Genomic DNA, 25,267 nt, shown 5'->3' with positions numbered 1-25,267 from the left:
TGATTGTCAAAAGTGGGTGAACAAGAAGAAACGCGGAACTCCGGTGTTGACAGTGTGACGCTGCTGGACAGGGGCGCAGCTTTACGGCGTTTTACGATCAGACTTCATCAACATCACCGCGGCCCGAAATGTCCCCGCGCTACCTCAACAAAGTCGTTATAGTCACCGGAGGATCCAGAGGGATTGGCAGAGGGGTCGTCAAAGTGTTCGGTATGGTGGTTATGGTTATCTATGCTGTGGATTTGTTTGTGTTCAGAGTAGGAAGTGGCGCACTAAACATTCTGCATCTTTTGTTTTCAGTGGAGAATGGTGCAAAAGTGGTGTTTTGTGCACTAGGCGGTGAGTAATAATGTTTTTATTCAATTTTTATGCCACATTAAATCTCATATTAATTGATAAAAATGTATCAGAACGTTGCTTTATCATCTATTGGGAAGGTGTATTGACGCCTGTGATATGATTGATGACTACACCATATGCATCTGTTATGACTGAATATTTAAAAGGATTTCGTCCTAAAATGAGACTGTAATCTGTCTATAATTCACCACAATCGTACATATGGCATGTTTTATAGGTTCAGCTGGTGAGGCTCTAGAGGCGGAGCTAAACAAAGCAGGGCCAGGCTCCTGCACATTTGTCACATGTGACATCTCCAAAGAAGATGAGATCAAGGTAAAGTCCAACAGTGTTATTGTGCAGTTATATACTGCATGTGGTTTTAATGAACAGGGTCTAGTCCTGATCACAGGACCTGTCCTGAACATCACCTGACATCACATTAAAAGCACATTATAAGTCTAAATATGTCCAGTCACAACATTTAATGATTTAATTGGCAACTGAGTTGTTTTGAATGTTTAAATCTTTAACTGAATTTACATTTGAAGGGTTTTTTTTATCACCACAATGTCGAAGTTTGTATATAAGCCAGCATTTGATTTATTTTTTTTTATTTTTTTTACACTAAGTGCAGTTCAAAATGCTTCACAAATTTAAAAAGGGAGAAAATAGAATAATATAATGATGTATTTCAAAAGAGGAAATAATTAAAATTGTGAACAATTGAAATTGGACATACTTAAAATATAAAATGAAAGTAACACAGTAATAATGAATAAAAATGTTTATAACAGCAACAGCAGCAATCATCATTACCCTGTCAACCATCTTGGTTGGTGTAATCCTCTAAAATAGAAGCAGCGCCTCTACATGTTGCAGCAACGTCTGTGTGTTTTCATTCATTCAGTCTGAACTGGTTTCTGTTGCAGCTCTTTTGTTGGTAACTGGTTTTTCTCGTGTGACTGTCTCTGCAGAGACTGATTGCGGTCACAGTGGAGCGCTATGGACACATCGACTGCCTGGTCAACAATGCTGGGTGGCGTGAGTCACTTGTTTTTTTTTTTTGTTTCCCTAAAACAGAAAAAGATGATGAGGACACGAGGCCTTTCTCTTGCTTCAATTCTCTTTTTGGTTTTTTTATTTTCTTCTTCAGACCCACCTCATAAACCTACTGATGACACCACAGCAGAGGAGTTTAGAGATCTGCTCAATCTGAACCTCATCAGCTACTTCTTGGCTTCTAAAGTAATGTTTCCAACTTGTGTGTGCTCATTTAAAACTTAAAATACAAATAATTCAATATCATTTTACCGCATAAATGCGGACTTCTATGGAGTACGGTGGCCCTGAGAGCTCAGTGCACTGCAGCTTAAGGGAACACATGAAAATAGACAAAACACAGGTTAATTCATAAAACATTTTTATTTGACAACACAAGTGCTGCAGATACACACGATACAACCACAGAAGCTGCAAGTAGCACAGAAGCTAACAGAAGTGTCTCCAGGGGACACAAAAAAGTGATGAACCTGTAGCTGTCTTCATAACTTTAAAAGTCACAAAGCATTGAACAACAAGTGTGACCCGCGCGTCACTTCTTTGTGTCCTCTAGAAACAACAACGTCGTCTGTGCTACTTGCGGCGCCCTTCTGTATTTGGTTGTGTTTCGAGCATTTGTAGCATGTTTGTCTCTTTGCTTGTGTTGTGTGTATCTGCTGCACTTGTGTTATCAAACTGATGAACATTTTTTTCTGAATTTGCATGTGTTTTCTTATGTTGCAGTGCACTGAGCTCTCAGGGCCGCAGTAATGGAGACACAGCTTGCTTTTTAAGGATTTGAGTTTTATAAGCACCTGAAAATCAGCACTTAATCCTTTATTATTATTATTATTATTATTATTTGGAATGAATGTTAAGGGGGACAGGACAAAAGGGAGATAGGAATGATGTCCCCAGTCAGGACCCAAACTGGGGATGTTGCAGTTCATGGTTGGCGTCATAAAGGCCGGGTACACTAGAAAAGAAGTGGTTTGCATGAGGAGGAACTCCAGGCATAATGGAGCACTTCCTCAGACAGTCTCTCCTGGAAGACATTCATAGTGCTGCACTCAGTTGTTCACGTGAAAACCGACAAAGTTATGTAACTAAAGAGAGAAGTACAATCCCAGAGTGCTTTCTCAGCTCCACACAGCTGACCAATCACAGTGTGAAGTGGGTGTGAATGTTGGATCAACGGTTTTGGAAAGTTACAGAAGTGGTGGGACACAAGCCCCACAAGGTGTCGGGGGGAGGGGGTTTCTGGAGCTATCTGACCATCCAACAAGCAGGTCGGACTGACTGACTGCATACTGACCCTTTAACCCCAAAACCACGGGACACCACTACTGAACACTTGATGTTGAAATTTAAACATTGCTGAATTTTAAGTAAATTTAAATATTTTGGTTTGAAAAACATCTGAATGTGTGTGATCAGAAGTCCTCTTTTTTTTAAAATTAGGAAATGTATGTGTTTGTGCTGCTTATACAGGTCCTTGTTGTGTTTAATGGTTTATTAATGATATTATTAAGAATTATTGTTTTATACTTCTGGGATGGAGTGAAAGAAATGTGATATAATTTGAATAATTTCATGCACTTGTAAATAATTCTAGGCCACATCATCATCCCTGGTTTTTTATTGATATATTTCATCCTCTGTTTAGTATGACCATGAAACTGGTATTAAATAGTATTGTAATCTATGAGGTATTCAACAGTCTTAAATTTGGTGAACCTGCAGAAAGTCTGTTCATTGTCTAAAGTTTTTGAAATTGCGAACATCCAAATGACCGGACAGTTCTGAAGAAGGGAATTCAAACCTCATCATGATATTTTCAGTAAAATATTTCAATGCTTTAAATTCAGCAGTATTCAAATTCCAACATCCAATATTCAGTTTTGATTCAGTTCCACAATTAAGTTATCAGTTACTCATTAAGTTATAATTATCACAGCTTCATTTTGCTTTCACATACCCATAGACATACTGTATGAACAATACATAGGATCTTTGAATTGAACAGAGGTCTCACTCTCTTTGCAGTATGCGTTGCCGTACCTGCGACAGCGACAGGGTAACATCATAAATGTTTCCAGTCTGGTGGGCACCATCGGGCAGAAAGATGCTGCACCGTATGTCGCCACCAAGGTGAGTCAATCATCCGCGAAACAGTGGTTCAACCTGCATCATTCCTGTAATCTCAGCCAAAGAGAAGAGAGTCGTGTAATGTGATCTCTTCTCCACAAGGGGGCAATAATCTCCATGACAAAGGCAATGGCTGTGGACGAGAGTCGCTACAATGTGAGAGTCAACTGGTGAGTCAAACTGGTTTCTGGGTTCAGTTCCTCAGCTTCCTCTCTGCTCAGAAGATAAGAATTACTCCATGATTTCACTCTCGTCACATGTTTATTTAAATTTACTCTGTTAGCCTCTAATTAAAAGGGCTGTCATAGTGATGTAACTAGTATTATTCTTATAATTAATCAATCTTTATCTCTCTTTAATTTTTTTTTATTTTTTATTTTTTTTACTTATTAACAATGGTGGAAGAAGTTGTGAAGTAAAACAAAGTAAAGTAAGGTAAAAATACTCAATTACGAGCCTCAAACTCTGATTAAAGTAAAAATACAAAAGCAATAACAATAAAATGTACTTAAAGTATGAAACTTAAAAGTATTGGCTCTGTGGTGAAATATCCCGTGACTGATGTATTATTATATGTGACATTATTAGAGTCTTTATACTGATGAATCACTGCGTACGCAGCATTTTACTGCAGGAGCTGCTCGAGGTGAAGTTCAACTACTTTATAGGCACTTAGTTCAGTTTTTTGTGGTTCAAGAAAAATTTGTTTATACGGCATCATTCAGACACAAGGCAGTTCAAAGTGCGTTACAGAGGCATGGAAAATAAGACATTAAATTATATTGAAATTGCATTTAAAAGACAATGAAAACAACAATTCAGGGGTTGGGTCCCTTCAAATGGTCACAAGATAAATCTGAGATGATTTACGGGAGAGGAAAGGAAAAAAAATCTGCTACACATACTAGCAGGCGCTTTTTTTAATTAATAATCTCTGCTTTTTGTGAAATAAAAATAATTGTACATATTATTACCATAAAATATCAGAACTGTCAATAAGTACTTTTCTGTAAACTGACTTAACTGATTCATGAACCAGGAAATAATATGAGAGGATCTACTGCTATTTACAAAAGACAGACGCATTGTTCCAGTTTCAAGTAAAACCAACACAAACTCTATAAAATGATATAATTGATGTAAAGTTTATATTATGTACAAGTATTTAACTGTCTACAGATCTAATAGTACCCTTTGTTCACTGTCTGCCGTGTGTTGCAGCATCTCTCCAGGTAACGTGCTGACGCCTCTGTGGGAAGAATTAGCAGGACAGACTCCGGACGCGGCAGCCTCCATTAAAACGGGAGAAAATGCTCAGGTAGGTTCCCACAGAGGGAGACAGGCTCATACACAGGGACAGAAACAAGAGGAAAATATGTAAAGTAGAAGTGGTAGTTTCCGTGTCACAGAGAGTTTTCACCAATAGTGAGATGTCCTTGTGATGTTAGTGATGTCTTGAATTCTGAAAATTATAGAAATTGTCATTAGAGGATTTTATTACAAGACATGAATCCTACCATAGTTGTGAGTTAGGACAAACCTTGGTGCAGCACAACACACACATGACAATGATGCTTGTTGCTGCTACTCTGTGTTTTCCATCCACACCCACCGAAACTATTTGTCCCTGCACAACAGGAGCCAGTAAAAACTCCACGTCTCATTATAAATCAATGTGAGACAGGCAACAGTTCCTACATTATTGTTGTGTTAATGATCCACGCATTGCAGTGCGCCCTTTGGGTTGTAAATGCTAACAGCCTCTTTCTGCAAACTGGAGCTTTCTTTTCATCCCAGTCTGAGAAGGCCCCTGAAGCAGCAGGACTGTGGTGCTGAAGAGTCTCAGCTTGCACTTCATTATTCATAGTGGAGAGACCTCAAATATTTGACAGGACGGTGTAATAAAATAATAATTATGTGAGATTTTTACATCGTTACCAGATTTTATCCCATATAGGATGATCGCTTCACATTTAAATGTCTCGGTTCTTTACTTTGGTCTTTCCAGTTACTGAAGTTATGATAATGGAGGATGAGAGAATGAATATTATGTTTGGCATTAGGAAGTTTTCCTGGTTGTGAGTTGAGTAAATAAAGATCAGTGAATCTGCATTTTTTTTTGCGTGGAGTCTTGTGTAAAAAAAATAAAAAAAAATAAAAAAAAAAAACCTTCATGAATGTACTTGTCAGTTCCTGGAGGCCTCTGCAAGCAATATTGAAATGCTTCTTTTACTTTGGTTAAAAAAAAAGAAGAAGAAAAAAGAGCCAAGCTACCTTTGTTTTACAGTGTAATACACAGCAGCAACTGTGGGAACAGCTGCAGGAGTGAACACACATTAACACAAGGCAGTTACCCCATGAAACCACAAACGTGAACAGTTGGAAACAGAGCAAGAATTTCCATTAGGGGATAAATAAAGTATCTATCTATCTATCTATCTAGAATGAGAAATGACATGTTTCCTTCTCAAACAGCTGATAGGTCGCATGGGGACTGAGGCTGAGTGTGGACTGGCTGCCCTGTATCTCGCTGCTGATGCAACCTTCTGCACTGGGATAGACCTGCTGCTCAGTGGAGGAGCTGAACTCAACTATGGCTTCAAGAGTCAGATCCCGTCGTGACCCTCTGTTCTCTACAGTCTCTTTATGGCTGTGGAACAGCTGGTTAAGCAGATGGATTTAATGCAGATTATACACATGTATGTTTGAGTGTGCTGGTTACATTACTATGATGACTACTAAATTGTTTTAATAAAAGGGAGGGGGTTCATTCAATCAAATAAAGTCTCATTTCATTCATGGAGCTCTGAAAATTTCCTGGTGGAGGTTAGTCAGCTTTAAATTTTGGCATCCTGACCAAATGTGTAACACGACCTAGTCCACTCCCCACTGATCGACCAATCAGCGCCATCCTCTTCGACCTCTAATAACCTCCCCTTCTGGGTTTATTGGTGTGCACCAATCGTATGTTACGCTTTTTGTCACGCCTCCGGTGACTTTCCTAATCAGGGTGCACTGGTTAATAAAACCGGTCACTATAACTACATTTTACTAATGTAATTTTAGTGAAGTAATTTTCCTCACTAACATTCTTGTGTCTTTATATAGAACAGTTCAGGCGATGTTAAATTATTAATCCAGAAAAATAAAAATTACAAAATTGTGACAGGTTTTTTAAAACATAAAGTAGCTGCTGTAGGTCAAGTGTTTATTTAAAGGACTAATAACCACGAAAGGCATTTTATGTCTGAGAGGTTTCTCGCTTCACCTCAGCTGAGCGGCGTCTCGTATTTCAAAGCGGAACCCAAGTTGACTTTGGGCTGAGTGTTTTGTTTCTGCACGAACAAATAATCTGGTTTATCTTGGTTACGTAGCGGAGATGGCGGCCCTCCGGACGGTGAGTTCATTGACCGACGTGTGTGCTGTTTGTTGTCTTTTTTCCTGCCTGGGTAGATGATTCACTCAAAAGCTTGATAAATAGGCCGTAATTGACCAGGAGAGATAATACGTCTTCAAAGTCGGCACGGACTGCTCCGTCCGTCCCGCCAGCACCGAGGGTGGCAAAACAGTGCTGCACGGAAAGAACATAAAACCAAACCTCATTCAGAAATATGGAAACTAAATTTGTCTTACTTAACGGCGAAAATAAACATCTCGTAAAACACGACTGAAGGCCTTCTGCAAATGTTCATGCTCTGACACCAGGTTCGGCAGACCTCCAATCCAGCAAGTTCAACCTTGATCTATGAAATGTACGTTTATTTAAGTGACTCAACTTTACAAATCTTATCACCCTCCACGGTTTTAGTGGATGGAAGTAGAAAATCATGTAGATTGTTAGTTTTGATACGTGTTTTTCGTATATTAGTATTATGCCGAATTGGAAAATATATCCTACTACATCCAGAATAGTCATTACTTAATTACTGTGTCGTTGCGTAAGTTACATAATAAGCCATTGTTCGTCAAATTGTCGGATTTGAGAATGCAGTCTGGCGCGAGGCTTGAATGTGGCTTTACCAAGCATATCTGCAGAATATGCCAAGTATATGTTATTACCGTGTTGTGACTTTGCTACAGATTTGGTACATGTAGTTATTATAGGTAGCCAATTCATTTACGATGCTGCTAGCCCAGATGTAAGGCACAAATGCTAACGGGTGTTAATGCTAGTATTTGCTAATTCAGTTTTAATTTAATTTCAGACCGTGGGTCCAAATGAATAAAAACAAGAATTAAGTTTAATGCATAAGATTTACATGTGCATGTCGCAGAGGATACAGCAAAAACAAATAAACCTTTTCATACTCGTGGTCGCAATAAAGGCAAAACTTGCATCATCCATTCAACAAAATGCACACTTGTGTGCAACCTGTAGGAATTACCAAGGCATGATGCTCTGCTGCTCTCTATGGCGGTGTCAGACGTGGCTGCTTTTATTTTGATGAAAATATGACTGGCACCCAAAAAAAAAAAATCTTTGCACACACAGTAACAGAACCATATCGGGGATGTAAACTCAGGATTTGTAAGAAAGCAGATTAAAAGATGAGAATTATGAGTTTACTAAAAGCACCACATGTTTAATTGTTAAACTGCCTGCATAATTAATCTATATACAGGTTAAACAGTCGTGGAGATAATATCACACCTTGCCTAACCCCTTACTGACATGAAAAGAACAGAGTTCCACATCTTATGTTGCACTTTTCCAACAGCAAGCCGATGTTGTTGGAGGCTTATCAGGTGTGTCCCACTCTGCCTTATCTTGCCTTGCAGTTATTTTGTGGCCTTTTGTTTCCCACTAGCATACTTTTAAACTTCCTCACCTTGCATTGCTGCTTTGCAGAGTAGCCTGCATATGTGCCTGATTCTATTTACAGTAGAGCACTATGCACCAGCTGTGTTAGTAGCTACATACTTTGAGCTGTAGAGTGATTGGTGCTGTGTCACACACACCCACAAATATACAATGTCAGACATGGTGTCCCTGTGTATTCTCAAGGCTTGAGTTGAGACTGCTTTAATTTTAGCTAATGTGTACCTAATAAACTGCCATCTGAGTGTATGTAGATTTCCACAGTGACTGTGCTGTTTTGCAAAGAGCTTTGTCATGTTTCATCTACAGGCACTCCACGGACGACTTGTTCAGGCCCTCCCTTTTCCCATTGGCTCCCTGCGGTTTGCCAGCTCCTTTAAGGTAATGAGGGAAAATATTAACATTTTCTTTCTCACCAGGTAAGGCTGCATCATCTCCAACGAACCTGATTTGCAGCCTGGCCTAAGTGCACATGCCTGGTTTGTAGATCATTATGGAAAGAAGGGAGTGACAAACTAAAAAAAAAGAGATGGATTGTCTCTTAACTTTTACTTGGAAAAGTTATTAGAATTTAAGATTGTGTTTCATCTTTTTCTTTCCCTCACTGTCTGCCTGTCGTAATTATTTAATTCAGTTTAATTGAACTTGATTCTGTCTAATTGACCAGATAAGTCAGCACTTTGACTGACTCTGTATAGTGCTGTGCTAATTGTCCTTTTAAAGCATGCTCTGTCAATGACATCAATTTAAAAATCAATTGCTGTCTTCGTCGCCTGCTCTCCTCTTGTCCCGTCTACTTCTTTGCCTCCGCCCTCCGTCCGGCTTGCTCGTCCGCCTCCACCTCAGGCAGCAGATATCAACATCGAACGCAACACAGCATGCAAGCCCAGGCCCGACCCCTCCACCTTGGTGTTCGGCAAACAGTTCTCCGACCACATGTTGACCATCAACTGGTCGGAGAAGGACGGCTGGGAGGTTCCACAGATCAAACCTTTCAAGAACCTGTCGCTGCACCCTGCCAGCTCTGCCCTGCACTACTCTATAGAGGTGAGAGAGGAGAGCTCTGCCAACATGCAGCACACAAATCAGACCTGTTGTAGCATTTTGTGTCTAAGACTGAAAAATGAAGAATAACCTCCATAAAATCATATCGTTTCTCTCCAGCTGTTTGAAGGCATGAAGGCTTTTCGTGGTGTCGACAACCACATCCGTCTGTTCAGACCCATGCTGAACATGGAGAGGATGCACAGGAGCACCGACAGAAGCTGCCTTCCTGTGAGTCTGTGCCCCAACTCATCCTTAGAAACCCCCCACACCCCCTGTCAGTGAGGGTTCTTAGTAGGGTTAGGCCCTACTCGGAACATACTTGGTATCTTTACACTTGACCAGCTCCTAGGCCCATTATTTCATCCTGAAAAAGCCTCTAAAACAGCATCATGAGACACTAAAGCCTTGTTCAGACAGATTCTAGCCCTGCATGAATAAACTCACACCCTGGTTTATTTTGAATGGGACCACTTCATCGACACAGCAGGCTCGGACAATCAAAAAAAACGCAGGCTTGAACGTGTTCCAACTTCTGCTGCACCGCAGCACAATATCATGTGTCTGTCATATACGTGCAAGCACACATTTCTTGTAGGATCCTTTGAAATGTGTGTTGTCTTAACATCACAATCATAGTGATGAAGGACACCTGGTCGAACACCCGGTGGTATTTACCGTAGACCGTAATGTTAATTTACTGCTGCTTCTCAGAGTTGTACTGAAGTCCTTGGTTTCATCTTCTGTACCTGTGCCAACACGTCCACAGCCCTCACATCGTTGTGCCACAGTGCTGCTGCTGGTCTGACTGTGTCTCAGATTCCTCTGATTCTCTGAGCTGGCAGGACCGGGCAGGTTTCATTACAGACTAACGCTGTGAAGCTGTGAGCCGTTATGTAACCGCTTGGCACCATTCCCATTTTTGGCTTACTAAATCACACGACGAAACCACAGCCACATGGTCAGAGTCTGTTCTTTACTGTGTGCTCCGTGGAACAAAAGCATTTTTAAGATCTAGAAAAAACATGAAATATTTCACAGTGTTTCATGAATTAAGATTTGTAGTGGATGGTTGATTCTCATGCAAAACTACTAAAGTCTGCACCTTTTCAGAGACAACAGCCTCCCACCATTGTGGTTTATGTAAAGTAGGACCACAATAATTACTCAACTAGTCAGTTGGCAGAGAATTAATCAGCAACTGTTCCAATAATCATGTAAGTAATATTGCAAGAGCGAGTGTCAAACACTGAGTTCCAGCCTCTGAAATGTGAGAATTTGTTGATTTGATTTGTTTTTCATTGCAGTAAATTTGATATTTGGGGGTTTTGGGACTAATGGCGTCGTCCTGGGGAGTTGTTTTTTTAATGTTTGAGAATTTGTATAGACAAACAATTTATGAATTAATTGTAAAAATAATTGGCAATGAAAATAATAATTTATTGGTTGCCATCCTAATTCTAATTTAAGTGAAATTTGTTTACATAATGCTTTACTTACGTGACCTGTCATTAATGCTCTTTTAAGTATTTCATCCTCATTTAGTTACTTTACAGTTATATTTACTGTTTTAGATCAAAGTCTTTATTGCAGATAGACAACAGGTACTTTTTTACACACCAAAATTTAGGGTTAGGGTTAATGATTGATATATTTCAGTCGTTATGATTATTTGATTCATTTCAAGGAGAATTTTAAAAACTTATAATATGAATATTAATTCTCACATAGCACAGGAATGAGGCATCTGCCTCATCTGAAAAAACGGTCGCATTCGTTCACATTTCTAAACCCTGTGAGTGAGTCATTGAGTCAGTGAGTGAGCGAGTGGTAACGAGCGGTGAAGAGCCACTAATGTCCTCGTCTGTTTTCTTTGCAGCTGTTTGATAAAGGTGAACTGCTGGAGTGCATCAGGAAGCTGGTGGAGGTCGACCAGGAGTGGGTCCCCTACTCCCAGGACGCCAGCCTCTACATCAGACCCACCTTCATAGGAATTGAGGTGATCTTTAACATCAGTGTGCAAAGCACAGAGAAGTGCACAGGAACCTGGTGTTTTCAGTCATGTGCAAAAAAATGACATGTGCAGGTTCCCGCCTCAGCTGAAGTAACTGCTGGGTGTCTGCAGGTCTGGAAAAGGGTTGAATTAATTTCCCTCTCCCTCATCTAGGTCCATGTCACATTGATTGATTAATGACATTGCTAGGAATTATTGCTGTGATATAAAATCAATAGATTAATGGACCTATTAGATAATTGAAGACCTTATTGTCCCTAATGATTTTCTATGACTGAAAAAAGGTTTTCAAATTAATACATTTTCTAATTACCCGTCTTCTCCTCTTCTTCCCCCTGCCTCCCCCCTCCTCCTCCAGCCATCCCTTGGCGTGTCTCGGCCAGGAAAAGCCATGATCTTTGTCATCGTCGGCCCCGTGGGGCCCTACTTTGCCACAGGGTCCTTTAACCCCGTGTCTCTGCTGGCGGACCCTTCGTTTGTCAGAGCCTGGAAAGGAGGCGTCGGGGCATATAAAATGGGAGGGTGAGTTTGGTGTCTTTCCTCTTTCAAGTCCAGTGTCCTGCAGGTGTAGTCTGCCTTGTTTAGTAAACTGACTCTTAAGATTAAAAGCTCTCCTCCTGTAAACCTGGCTATTCATGACGCAAATTCAAATTCAGTGGCGTCCTCATCCTGAACTTCTCCTTGTTTTTTTCGTGATATTTGCTTGTACCAGTGTTCCAAGTTAGATTCACCCATCCCTCTTTGTTTCAGCCTGATGAGTTCTGGTTACATGAATATGTCCCACTCTGTTTGTGGACAAGTTTCATGCATCAGCAAACGAAAGCATGACAATTTATCAGTGTTAGTGGCTGTATTAGAGGACCTGAAACAACTTTTAATACAGCTGCCGACAACATGTCATCAAGGCAGAGCCAGACTGCGACAGACATAAAAAGTGAAAGGTTTGGCAAAAAAAGTCTGATGCCATAAAACGTCTTGCAAAAGCAAAGTAGCCCATAATTTATAAGATGGGAGGGTGGATGAGACACTCATGCAAATACCAGTTAAGAAAATATTCGCTTATTACAGTAGGTGATGTTACAATGGCCTGAACTGTGGCCCGTAAGTTCTAAAATTACATGTAAAAGTTCTCAAAGTAAATCAGCGAGCAGTGATGACGATGATATGGTGAACAGAGTGTTAATTTTGCCTCAAATCTTATTCATTTACGCGTGTATTTTTAAAATGCATTGAGACCATATAATCCTCCAGTCAGACCCACTGAGGCGACAGGCAGACTCGTACACCAGGACGACTCCTCAGTGTGGTATGTTCCAAAGTGGAAACTTGTTGCCAGTGAATTTCCACTCTGCTTATGAAGCTGGAGAGACCTGCCACAGAGCCAGCGCCAAACAAAGAGAGCGAGCGGTAGTAAGAGAGCTTTTTCAGAACAGACATTTTGTCTCGTCACGGCAGGAAAAGATCAGATTATTAATGTTATCAGGCACCTAAAGAGATGATATGTCATTTCCTGGGAGGTGGAGAGGGTTATGTGTACTTGTGATGCAGATACATGATTGATAAGCAGCCTATTTTAAACCACAGTGGCTGAAGCTCCAGGATCACAGATATGACTGGTTTGACCTGTCAAACAGGTGAAGAGTCAAAGTGTTGCTGTGTTTCACACTGTGATCAAGATAAAAAAAAAAAAATCAAAGGAACGAGGTCAGACCAGGACAAAAAAAAACCTAAAAACTTCCACAGAGCCTCTAGTAACAGGCCTGCTTCAACATGGCTCTGGTATCCCAATGTAGCACCTGCTCAGCTCCAGTTTGATTACATAACACCGCTGCTGAATGCCCACTCCACTCACTGAGCCAACAAAACCTGCTCTGCTCTCGTCAGCCGGCGAGGATACACTTCAACTCTCAGGCCTGGTTTAGTAGCAGTCATCACGGGACTGCAGGGTAGCTGGAGGTCGATACTGATGCAGGTATTTGAGACCCTATACCTGCAGTTGGTAATTTAAAAAAAAAAAAAGTAAATAAACAGTCTCTTTTCTTGTTGCTTTATTTCTGAATTTTAACATTAAAACAGAGAAACTCAAAAAAATGATGTTCACCAGTCCTGAACATCTCAACAACAACAACAACAGCAGATCTGACCACTCTTCACCCCATGAGACTAAATCCATAATAACATGAATAAATAAGTAAATAAATGCAAAATACGTTAAAAAAAAACTTGTATGCTGATACCAGTACCAGTTTCTGTGATATGATAACAGCTGATAGTCAGCCAAACTCAAACCAGACTCTTCTCAAGAGCTGGAGGAGACCAAATCAGAGCTAAAAGGAGAGTGAGTATTGGACTTGTGGTGCACAGAAAAACAACCCACGCTGTGCGTCTGCTGGATGTATCATTAGAGGCTTGTTTGCTAAAATATTATCAGTAACAACTTTATGAGGTGAACGCAGGTCAGGGGTGTGTGTTTCTCTGCGAGCCGGGAATTGACGTGCGTTACGAGGAAGACGCTGACAGATTTCCACAGTGTGACTCAACTGTGAGTTGTATTGTTGATTGAAATCTCTGCAGTCTGCAGTTTGTATTGTTGCCCATAAATCATTTCTCAGAATGTCCTTCAACTTCTTGGCAAGAGTGAAACATTTTGTTTCAAAGAAACCACTGTGTACTTTATAGGATCGCGGAAGTGTAGCGCGGTGGTTTTTTTTTGTTTGTTTTTTTTATGTGATGAGAAAACAGTAACCAATTGAAATCATTCCAGAGTCGTCTGTTGTTCACGCTGATGTTTATCAGCAGGATCCTTCCTTCTCAGCACAAACACCCCTATAAGGAACAAGAAATACGCATCCACTTCCTTTAATTAATGAATTTACCACTAATGCACTACTTCTCAGTAGCTCAGCACATGGCTAAATTTTTGCGTAAGATATTTAAAGCGATGAAATAAAGAAACTCAAGATATTCAGCAAGCACATGTAGAACACAGGAGAATAGTGTATTAAAAACATGCCTGATAATTAAATTACCTCTGGAACCTGACGTCCATTTTTGACCCATGTTTATGTCTGTTTATATTCACTGTGTCTCTCTTATTTGAACTGCGTCTCGTCCCTCTCTGCAGTAACTACGGCCCCACGATAATGGTGCAGAACGAGGCGGTGAAGCGCGGCTGTCAGCAGGTCCTGTGGCTGTACGGAGAGCAGGAGGAGATCACCGAGGTCGGCACTATGAACCTCTTCATCTACTGGACCAACGAGAAAGGAGGTCAGACTCTTTGATGTCTTGAGCTTTCTCACAGGTCTTTGTGGACAGCTGAAATATGTTCCTGGACTTTTCTGTCCATGTTTTATTATCAGCTGAGCTCATCTAATGAAAGCGTGTGTTTGTGTCTGCAGAGAGAGAGTTGGTGACTCCTCCCCTCGATGGCATCATTCTCCCAGGAGTCACCAGACAGTCTCTGCTGGACCTCGCCAGAGCCTGGGTAAGACGACCGGAGAGGGGACCCAGCGCAAACTGTCGTGCAGACCTCAACAGCTTTTTTTTTTTAACAGTATCATTATAGTTAATCATATCAACTATAAGTGGGATTTTTAAACTGATTTTCTCCCACATTTTTCTTACTGTGCGTCTCAAAGTTTCAGTTACGCTGCTCATGCAAAAGTTCCACCAGAGATCCACTGTGGGGCGGTTTGATCTGATTTAAAAAGAAATAGGCATCATGTTCAGTTTCTCCCAATGTGAAAGTGATTTTAGAATCACAAACCAAAAGGCAGTGTTGTGGTGAGCTGCCAAGGCGGTAGGACAATGTGTTTTACAGTAAAATGTCCCATCAGCCCCCTCTGCTTACTGTATTTATATCTATGTTCAACAAGGTGGTTTTAAGTACAGTAGATAAATCCGAGTAAATCAACTCAATAGGAAATTACAAAAAATCACAAACATTCATCTTTGATAATTTTGCATCTTCACACGTCTGTAAATTCTTCAAATAAACGTCTGGTGGAACTGCTCACAACGCACTGATGTATGCTATCAGTCGTGAGGGAGTCACAAACAGACATTTCTTTATTTTGAGTCAAAAACGTTCAAAAACATTGCATTAAACTTTGAACCTATGTTGATGTTCATTGGTTTCTGTGCCGCAGGGGGAGTTTAAGGTGACAGAGCGTACAATGAACATGAAGGAGCTGCTCAAGGCTCTGGATGGTGGCAGGATCCTGGAGGTGTTCGGGGCAGGGACGGCCTGTGTGGTCTGTCCTGTGGGCAGCCTCCTCTACAGAGGGAAGGTAGGAGCTCACCTTTTCGAGCATGTTTCTCTCTGTCAGTTTGATGATACTGTTCTGCACTTGTCTGTCAGAAATCCCTTGTGGCCCTTGTTCTTTGCTTATAATTAGCTCATTCTACCGTTGAACTCATTGAGTGTGTTTACGTGCATTTAAGTAACCAGATGGCTCAGAGAAATCAAGTTATGTGGGAAATTGGATGGGGTGGTTACTGTTCATACACTTTAATACAGCAGGAAAGTGTCTTATGACTAGTAATGATTCCTCCTTTTATCCACCCTGTCTGCAGTCTTCATCGTGTACATGCGTCTCTGTAAAAATCAAGAGAAAACTGTGCTCCCCAGGAGAGCTCTACCTGGGTAACCAGGTTTCTCTTTTACATGATGTCTCGGAAACCATTTCACTGCAGATAGCCGACTGTAATCCGGTTGTTTAAGCGCATGTACACACACTGATTGTAAATCATTCTGGAGAAAGGGCTAAAATGTAAATGTTGGTGTTTGCTCTTGTCTTTTTCTCTCAGACGTATCAGATCCCGACGATGCAGAACGGTCCAGATCTAGCAAAGAGGTTCCACAAAGAGCTTACTGATATTCAGGTACGTGCACTAATACTAAAGCTTCGCGCTCAGCTTTTATACTCACAACATGTTACAGCTTCCTTTAAAACATGCGTGCATCATGAGGTCGAAATCATTTTTATTGTCTGTGAATCTGCTGATTATTTTTTCTACCAGTTTTGTGATCGTTTAGTCTGTGAAAATAGAGTGACATCACAGTGTTCAGTTAACCTTTCATATAAAACACAGAAAGTCAGCAAATGTTCACGTTGGAGAAACTGAAACTACAGAATTTTGGCCTTTTTTCACTATTTTTATTTGATAAATGACTGAAACAACTGTCAAGATACTTCCTGATTATTAGCCTGTTGATTATATAGAATAATTTTATCAACAGCAGGTTGTTGCAGCTCTAGCTTGAAATTTATAATTTATTACTGCAGCTGAATTTTTATTTTGCAGCTTTAACTTTTACATTCACAAAGAAACATTTTCTGCTTTTTGATTTATTTCTCTTTCCCTCTCTTTCCTTGTCGCTCTTGCTTCACCCAGTATGGACGCAAAGCAAGCGAATGGGCACCACTCGTTGTTTAAACGGCCATTTTGCACATGCCAGTTGTATCAACGGTTAATCCCATAATTCCAGTTTGGACGACCAGCCCCGTCACCACCACCATCATCCCCCTCTTCCTTTCCTCTCAACCCACTAATACACTCCAGCTTACTCACAACCCGAGCAGACAGGACGCTTCTCTCTGTCTTCTTGGGCAACTTTCTCTACGGACGCTCATAGGAATGCGGTTGGTGGTTTGAATGTGACGGCTTGCTTAGAGAAGCAATATTAACAACAATATGCAACGCTTTGACTCAACACAACCCTTAACCTCGAGGTGTGAACATCAAAAACAGGAAAAACAGCTGTTATTGGAGGAAGAAAAAAAAAAGAAAAAGTGAATGCAAGAAAACAGACGATAAATATTGATCAAAACATAAAGATGAGCTGTATCTGGTGGTCATATCTACTACACTAGTATGAGTGCATTCAGATCTCCTTAGAGTGTCTGTCCTCATATTCACTTGCTCATAGTTAAGAGCACAAACTTTCATCATCATCGACATTGAATTCTTGTCTCAAAAGACGCACAAACTGACATATTTATGCATAGGAAGTGAAGTATTTGCAATACTAAAGCAGCTCTGTATTTGGTGTGTAGGACTTAACATTATACATATTTTCTAAGTAATGTTGCTCACCAACATGTGTATTTCACAATACAAGTGTTTTACTTGTATTAACAATAAACTGTACCGCTCACCACAACCTGTGGGGAGTTTGCTCCGGAGACTTTTAACTGTTTCAGTGGCATTAGCTGAAAATAGAAGGTCAGGTGAATACCTCTAAACGCATCATAGGATGTTTTGTTACTGTCGTGTTCATAACGATCTGTCTGAGAGAGCTGCCGTAGTTCTTCTTGGGGCCATTCCACTTTGAACACCAGAGTTTGCACTGACCTTGGGTTAATGTCAGGTTTGTATCTGAGTGTGACTCAGATTTTTAGCACGGATAAACAAACGTTTTTTTTACGTTTGTTGGTTTTGTTTGTTACGAATACGACTGCACAACAACTAAAGATTGAGATTTTTTTTTTTTTAAAAAAAAAGAAAAAAAGGCAAGGTCAAAGTGAACGTTAGCACACACACACACACTCATAAGTGGTAGGACGACAGAAGGAGGCCTACATGCTGTAGAAAGGAAGGACTGTTAGATGCTGACACTTCCTCCTGCACAAGTTACTGTGTAATCATTATGAAAACAATGTATAGTAACAAATAGAATGTGTTGTTATTTTAGAGGTTTTTAAATTATATTTTTTTCCTCGTATTGATGTGAAATTAGGTCGACTTGTCTTCCAAAGTTCTCGGATGTGTCACCAGTGTTTTTGCTGTATCCTCGGCTTCGTGTGCTTCCCTCGCTGGTTTTCCTCTCTTTTGAATGTAATTTTATTTTTACACACAAACTGTACGACACCTGTCCCTCTCTTCTAAGTGCCTGACCTCAGTCTGTTAGCTTGTTGCTGTCAGCTGCTCTTGTATTTTTCCAGTTTGTGCACTAGGGGATTTAGCTGGATTCTTTAAGTAATGTCAGTTTAGTTCTTGTTTTTTAAATGTGTTGTTATTTTAACTCGGCTGTTATGTTTTTACATTAAACATGATCTGAGTTGAGTGAGTCTCTTTCTTTTTATGTGGCCGTGCTGTGAGCACAATAACTCAAGAGTGATACATAATAGAAACGTCATAGTTAAACCACAGGTACTGGTTCTGTTAGCATTCTTAATATTAGTCCTGTGAGTATATATATCCATGGATAGTACTACTGAACGGGCCTACCAAGTACAAACCCAGGAGCTCAGGAGCTCGGGACTCCTGGGCCAGAGTTTCTGAATGAAGTGACTGCTAATATTTCTGGGTTTAGTTCAGTTAAAGGTCCATATTTTACACTTTTCCAATGTTTTATTTGAAGTGTTGATCCATAAGAAGATATATTTGTGGTTTTAAGAAGCAAAAACCCTCTCAGTGTAGTTTTACATCTCCTCTCTCAGGCTTCTCTCTGGAGCTCTGGTAACAACAGGTCGGTGAGCCAATCAGAGGAGAGACTCTGAGTCTGTCTTATGATTGGCTGACTGTTTTCTGAATGATTAAATAAAAATATAGCAGATTTCAGGTAAACACCCTGAGAAACTAAATCCCACAAGGTTGGATGGAAAGTCCAGGTGGGTGGGGCTAGGGCCATGGCTGAGAGCAGTGACTGCTTTGTTGTGACATCACAAAGTTACAGAAGTCCTGATAGCTTGTTTTAAGGCTCAGTTCCTGAATACAGGCTGTGTGCATTTCTCCACGGACTGAGCACTTCAATACCTTTACAGTAATAGTATAGAACCTAAACCATCAAAAAAGACATGGAAATCTCACTTTCTATACTATGGGACCTTTAAGTTCCTTTCAATGACCACAAACAGATGCAAAACAAACACACAAAGGCACAAAATGCCCCAAAACTAACATGTTTTGTGTCTCCTTCAGTCAGGGCGTCCTTTAAAGAGGAATGGGGGGGGGTCTTTTAGCGCATTCATATTCTTCCGTCAGGCAACATATATGCTCAGGCAGATTTTGCTTTCACTGGGAAAAGGCAGGCTAGCTGCTCCCCCTTTTCTAGCCTTTCTGATAATCTAAGATAACGAGCCTGTGACCTTTTCCTTAACAGACCAATAATCAATCTGCCAATCAAACACTCCACAAGGCAAATAAGTTTTTTTTTTTTTTTTTTTTCACCAACAACAAAAACTTGTTAGTCCTGTGTCATTTCATTTCTTACACCAGTTTAATTACACTGTGCCAAAATGTACATGATGTGTTACATTTTTATTCCATAAAGTTGGAACAGTTACACACAAAAAAGAACATATTACTTGTTGATTAATGGGGTTATTGCATCATTGTAACTACACAGTAAATATAAGCGATTACTTTTAAGTTATATTTTTTAAATAACTACACTGAATTCACCCTCTGACAAGTTCTATAATTCTCAGAATTAATATCACCAGGCGAAGCCTTCTTGAGGCAGTTTTATCGACACCAAAAAACATCCCTAAACAAGAACTTTACTCTGTAATGTACTGACGTCCATCACAAGAGGTATGAAAACAGAAATGGGACTAAAACAGATTGTGTTGACAGGGGTGTATCATTACATCAGGCAAATGGTATCACATTGAACCTGAGACGCTTCTTTTTGGAGGTTCTGCAAACCTACAGTCTACTTCTCCTCTTTGTTTTTGGAGACGCTCTCAAACAGCGCGGAGGTCTGCTGACCCAGCGGGTTGTAGAGGAAGGCTTCGATCTCTCCGCCGCCGTTGCTGCTTTTCTGGAAGTGGATCTCCAGCAGATCCTGCAGGGTCTCGTGCTCCATGACGGGATGGATTCCTGTCAGAAGCACCGTCCGAGGACACACGGACATCTTGGTCTGGAAGGGAAATCGCCGCAGACAAAAGAGGGTGCTGCAACTTTATCTAGACTTATTTAAAAAAAATCTCTGATGGTAGAAAGCCTTGTGCAACCCGGGCTCCTGGCAAATGCTTACCTTTAAGTTTGTAATTTTCCCATTCAGAAAAGGAGTCACTCTCACTTTGTGGATCTTATTTTTTAGCTTCACTTCATGGTACTCTGTTTCTGTCAAACCTCTGGCAACTGATAGAAGAAAGTTTTATTAGTGGGGATCAAGACTGAAAGGGGGTTTAGACAGTGAACTTTACAATTGCAAATACATAAAGCTGTCTATACTGTAGGAAAACTAGAGTTGGCTTTCAGGTGCATAGCCTCCAACTCATGTTTTATAATACTAATCGTGTTTCAAAATATTTAAAAAGAGCTGTAGTCTACAATATTCCCCATTACCTCCAAAAATCCTCTCAATCTATTTCCACTGAATAACATTCATCTATAACTATATTCCAACATAATCTCAGTAGCTCACTGTTTTTCTCCACGAATGTGAGGACCACAGTCCCAGAGTCAGGCAGCATCTCGCACTCTTCCACCTCTCCGCCTCTGTGTTTTCCCTTGGAGAAGTAGATCTCCAGCTTGTTCATCATCACCTCTGTGTCCATTTTGGGCAGGTCGGAGATTAATATACGCTGAGGACAAATTTCAGAGTCGATCTGGAAGGAGACAGAGACGGGCACAGAGCAGTTAAAGGAAGTTAATGCTGCGACTGAAACTTCAGGCTGGGCTCACTCAGTCTCTTTGTTGCACCTCCACCAGCTTGGGCATCATCAGTTGAACCGGCCTGGCCTCCACAGTGATGCTGCACTCTCCTCCCAGATCCACCCGATGCTTCTTCATCTCCAGGACCTTCTTGGCCACTAATGACAGAGGGAATATAGATATTCAGGATTTCAGAATAGCTGCCAAAACCGGTCCAACATAATAAAAAAATGTCAGTATTTCCTGTGACTGAAGTCTTGAGATAAATCAGATGAATGATAATAGGGCCTTAAGGTGCATTTAACACCTAATCCTGTTTTACAGAGAGGCCCATGGTCTAACCTAACACAGATTAGATGCTGCTTTCATCTGTGACCGACAGGTACAGTACTTAGAGATGAAGGGACAGAATCATTTTTGTTTCAGTGCCCCCTGGTGGTCTCATCTGGCCATGCAGGCAAAGCTGCACCCAGACATGTATTACCTGTATCTGCTTATCAAGTAACCTGATGTTTTCAACCTCAGTATGACAAACAAATTTAGCAGTTAGTAATGTTACTTTTAAATAAGTGGACAGACTCAAAGAATCAGACTTCTCTCACAATTACAATTTACAAACAAACAATTTGAGCTGTGTTGTTGAGAGAAGCATTAACACTTAAGTACGTGCAGCAGATGACAATATTAGTGTGTATTAGTACATAGGTTTACAATTTCCTGAAATTTTTATATAGAGTCCCTACTGACTTGGTTTTAAACAAACACTACAAGCGATGGATTCTACGGGAAAACATGAAAATACAATAGAAGTCAACTTAGTTTTTAGTTGATTACTTTCTAAATTTTTCTGATGTTTTATTTTCTAATTCTGCACCAAAAGCCTTTGAATTTGGCAGCCATGTTGACGAGAGGAGATCATGCTTTTACTGCTTCAGCTCCAACACTGTGGAAACCCCCGACCCTTGGTAAGAGATTATCTGTATCCCATCTAAAACACCATGTGTAAAGGTTGGCTTTTTTTTTTAATTCCTTTTTACTCCAGTGGTTTTATGTTTTTTATGTTTAATATTTAGTTTTCCATACTTTTGATCGCTCCCTGAAGTTCTTGTTGTATTTTATGTAAACCTGTGAGGCACCTTTAAAACATGATATAGAAATAAAGATTCACTACCTCTAATAAACACAGATGAATTAATTTAAACAGGTGACATCAGGCAAACTCACCGACTTCATCCTCAAAGGTAATCAGCGCCGTTCCCTCCTCCATCGGATAAACTATACGTGATTTCATTTCAAACGTTTGTGTTTGGGCTGCTTTTACCGTCTGCCCGAGGAAGACGACCTTCTTCTCTGGCACAGCGGTGAACACCTGAAACCAACAGGTACAAGTTTACTGGACACGTCATGGATCAAGCTGCAGAGAGCGGCGTGTGCTGCGAGGTTCACGTACATCAGTCTGCTGTTTCAGATGGTTGTTTGCGTCCTCCTCCTTCTTCAGGGCGGCCTCCACTCTCTCGATCTCCTGCATGAGTTCGAACTCCTCTCCCTTTAGTGAATCCAGCTTCGCCTAGACGACAGAAATTCAGACAGTGATAAGGCAAAGAAAAAGCAACCTATTGTTTTATTAATTAATTAATTTGAAATGATCGTATGTGCAAAAAACATATGAAAAATCCTTTTTTACAGTATTTTATCACATTTTTTCTTTATATTTTCCTCCCTTTGATGATATTCTCTTTTGCCTTTATTGCTATTTTACTTCAAATATTTACTTTTAATGATGCAGCATCTCCCTGAAATCATAAAACAGATCTTCTCGAGTCAGTGTCCAATGAATATAATGTGGTTGTGTTGATTCTTTACATGAGAACGAGTCCAGTGTCATTTTTAAACAAGTGAAACATAATGTGTATTGTCAGAAAGTTAATAAACCTATTTCCCCAAACGTTACACTATTCCTTTAAGCTAAATTTTGTTTTTAGAGTATCATGCATGTTTGTGCATTTTATTTTATTTTATTGTTTTCAGTGTTGTCCTGTCCTTGTCCCAACAACGTGTGTGATACCCTCAGACTACGCCCCAATCAGTGGTGTCACAGTGGGTGTTTCCCCAAAACTGTAAAAGATAAAGCACCTACTGTGTAATGTGGCCGTTGAAGATCTGGAATCGCAAGGATTCAGATCGTCCTCAAATAAAAAGCCATACCTTTTCATTTTCAATCTTCTGCTTGTTGGAGTTTTGTTCCCCGTCCAGATCCTGGCTCAGTTTGAGGGAGCGCTCCTTGAACTTCTGAATCATCTCCTGCTGGTCGTCTCTGGCGACGGCCAGCTCTTTCTGCTCCTCGACCAGCTGATCGTATTTTTTCTATGGATACAGAAGCAAAGCTGCGTCCATGAGGGCTGCAACTAATGTCAGAAATTGATAAAAACTGTCGACTGTCTACCTATACTGTCTATTGACATAGCAGCCAAAAGCATGTATAGAACATGGCATTTAAATAAATTTGATCTCTTCTCATCTGTAATAACTTTTTTGCACGTCTAAAATTACTTTCAATAACTAATTTAAAATCTCTCCTGTATTTATCTAAAACCACATCTGTATGTTCTGTTTACATTCGGGGTTTTAGTATCGTATTCCTCATTTAAATCCCGCTCTGTGAATATAAACCTGTTACTTCTTTGTTATTGCAACCTTCTAATTGTCCCAAAGTGAAGTTTCTGCTTTTTATTTTATGCTAAAAGAGAGACTTTGTCGACAACATGAAAACTTTAAACTCTTTTCTCGACTTCATGGCTTCTGTAGTTACAGCTCTCTGCCTCTGCACGGCAGATTATTGTTCCAGTTTTTTGGATGCCGTCATGAATGTGTTAATTCAATTCCAGGTTTTAGCACTGAGTCATAGTTAAAGGTGTGGTACTAAACATCATTATATCAGAGGTGTTTCTTATATTCTGCCCTTCTCATGTTTCAAAATAGGCAGGATGAAAAAATGCACTGAATTGCAATATACTGTATGGGTGTACCTAATAAATTGGCATTACCAGCCTCACTACACCACTGTCAGATCAATCATGAGTTTCAGTGCACCTTGTAGTTGCTGATTAAAGTCTGGATCCCCTCCAAGGTGTCCTCTAATGGCTGTGGATTCTCCACCACCAGAGAGAAATCCTAAAACACAAGGACACACAATTACCTCTCAAACAGAAAAACAGAGAGGAAAACCACCTCCATCTCCACCACCACCACCATACAATCATCAAAGCACAGGGTTTAAAAAAACAAGGTAGCTGTGATTTAAATAGACAAGTTTATGAGGATAATTCAGTCATTTTATAAGTGAAACTAGTTTTACACTTGTGTAACTAAGACTAAAACCCAACAGGAAAGTTACAGAAGTTTCACAGAAAAAATGGCTGTAACAGAAATATTACTGATGCATTTGATAAATTATTTTTTTGTGTAATATTTATTTTTTAACAACATAAAATTGAACGGAAATGACGTAACAACATGAAGAAAGACGTCTCACCTCATCTGAAGACATAGTGAAAGTGACCTGAAATGATATACAAAATATTGGAGCTTTGACATGCTGTTAAACTAAATCAGTGTTTCATATTGTCTTATTAACACATGTACATACTGTATGTAAAAAAAAAAGTTAAACAGAACTTCTATTAATGTACTGTAGGCCCTGACTTCACATAAACAAATGGACGCCCTAGCAAATCTTTAAATACGTCACAATAACTTCAGTTACATCAAATTACCCAAAACTAATGGCAGCTGAAAACACCCACGTTGTATCTACACCATTGTTCTGTTGTATTTAACTAAACTTAGCGGATTTAATTTATTTCTCATTTTAAAGCAGCTCGGTGTAAACTCACCTCCTTTCGACGATCAATGCTCTGAAGCTAAATAATTCTTTCAGTTTCCATTTCTCGGCAGAAGGAAGCCTTGAACGTCTCACTATTGTCCATCCGGGGGCGCTAATGCGCACCATGTGATGTTTCGTTCAGGTGCTGTTGGAATTATAACCTCTTTACGATGCAACAAACGCGAAGCACAAGAGGACGTAAGTACTCTATGTGGAATAAAGTTTAATAGCTGCACATCTGATTGATTTTATCTGTGAGGATTCGCAGATCAAATTTAAGTGGGAAATTTACTTCTTTTTTTAACTCCATCTTATAGCTATATACACACATATACACAGTGATGAAGAAATATCTAGACCTTTAACTTAT

General features: G+C 40.1%; 3 protein-coding genes across 3 annotated transcripts; 2 read left to right on the top strand and 1 right to left on the bottom strand.

The window, feature by feature from the left end:
• Positions 1-6,288, top strand: hsd17b14 (hydroxysteroid 17-beta dehydrogenase 14). The gene is made up of 9 exons (XM_022739519.1): positions 1-210; positions 301-339; positions 578-675; positions 1,317-1,383; positions 1,496-1,587; positions 3,427-3,531; positions 3,631-3,698; positions 4,750-4,846; positions 6,004-6,288. The coding sequence occupies exons 1-9, from the start codon at positions 129-131 to the stop codon at positions 6,148-6,150; spliced, it is 795 nt and encodes a 264-aa protein (XP_022595240.1). The 5' UTR covers positions 1-128; the 3' UTR covers positions 6,151-6,288.
• Positions 6,289-6,536: 248 nt separating this feature from the next.
• On the top strand, positions 6,537-18,436 carry LOC111217581 (branched-chain-amino-acid aminotransferase, cytosolic-like). The gene is made up of 11 exons (XM_022739515.1): positions 6,537-6,925; positions 8,657-8,728; positions 9,194-9,394; positions 9,512-9,622; positions 11,271-11,390; positions 11,764-11,927; positions 14,530-14,672; positions 14,804-14,889; positions 15,554-15,694; positions 16,215-16,289; positions 16,803-18,436. The coding sequence occupies exons 1-11, from the start codon at positions 6,908-6,910 to the stop codon at positions 16,842-16,844; spliced, it is 1,173 nt and encodes a 390-aa protein (XP_022595236.1). The 5' UTR covers positions 6,537-6,907; the 3' UTR covers positions 16,845-18,436.
• A 1,171-nt stretch (positions 18,437-19,607) lies between these two features.
• ifi35 (interferon induced protein 35) lies at positions 19,608-24,982 on the bottom strand. The gene is made up of 10 exons (XM_022739516.1): positions 24,908-24,982; positions 24,547-24,573; positions 24,105-24,185; positions 23,220-23,378; positions 22,465-22,581; positions 22,239-22,383; positions 21,063-21,172; positions 20,785-20,968; positions 20,392-20,498; positions 19,608-20,274 (listed from the first exon to the last, which is right to left on the bottom strand). The coding sequence occupies exons 2-10, from the start codon at positions 24,559-24,561 to the stop codon at positions 20,068-20,070; spliced, it is 1,125 nt and encodes a 374-aa protein (XP_022595237.1). The 5' UTR covers positions 24,562-24,573; positions 24,908-24,982; the 3' UTR covers positions 19,608-20,067.
• Between the last annotated feature and the right edge of the window lie 285 nt (positions 24,983-25,267).

The sequence above is a fragment of the Seriola dumerili genome, unplaced genomic scaffold, assembly GCF_002260705.1.
Source record: "Seriola dumerili isolate Sdu_G_001 unplaced genomic scaffold, Sdu_1.0 BDQW01000044.1, whole genome shotgun sequence".
In the NCBI taxonomy this organism is placed as follows: domain Eukaryota; kingdom Metazoa; phylum Chordata; class Actinopteri; order Carangiformes; family Carangidae; genus Seriola; species Seriola dumerili.
Note: the sequence above shows the minus strand (reverse complement) of the source record. Positions and strands in the feature narration are given on the sequence as shown.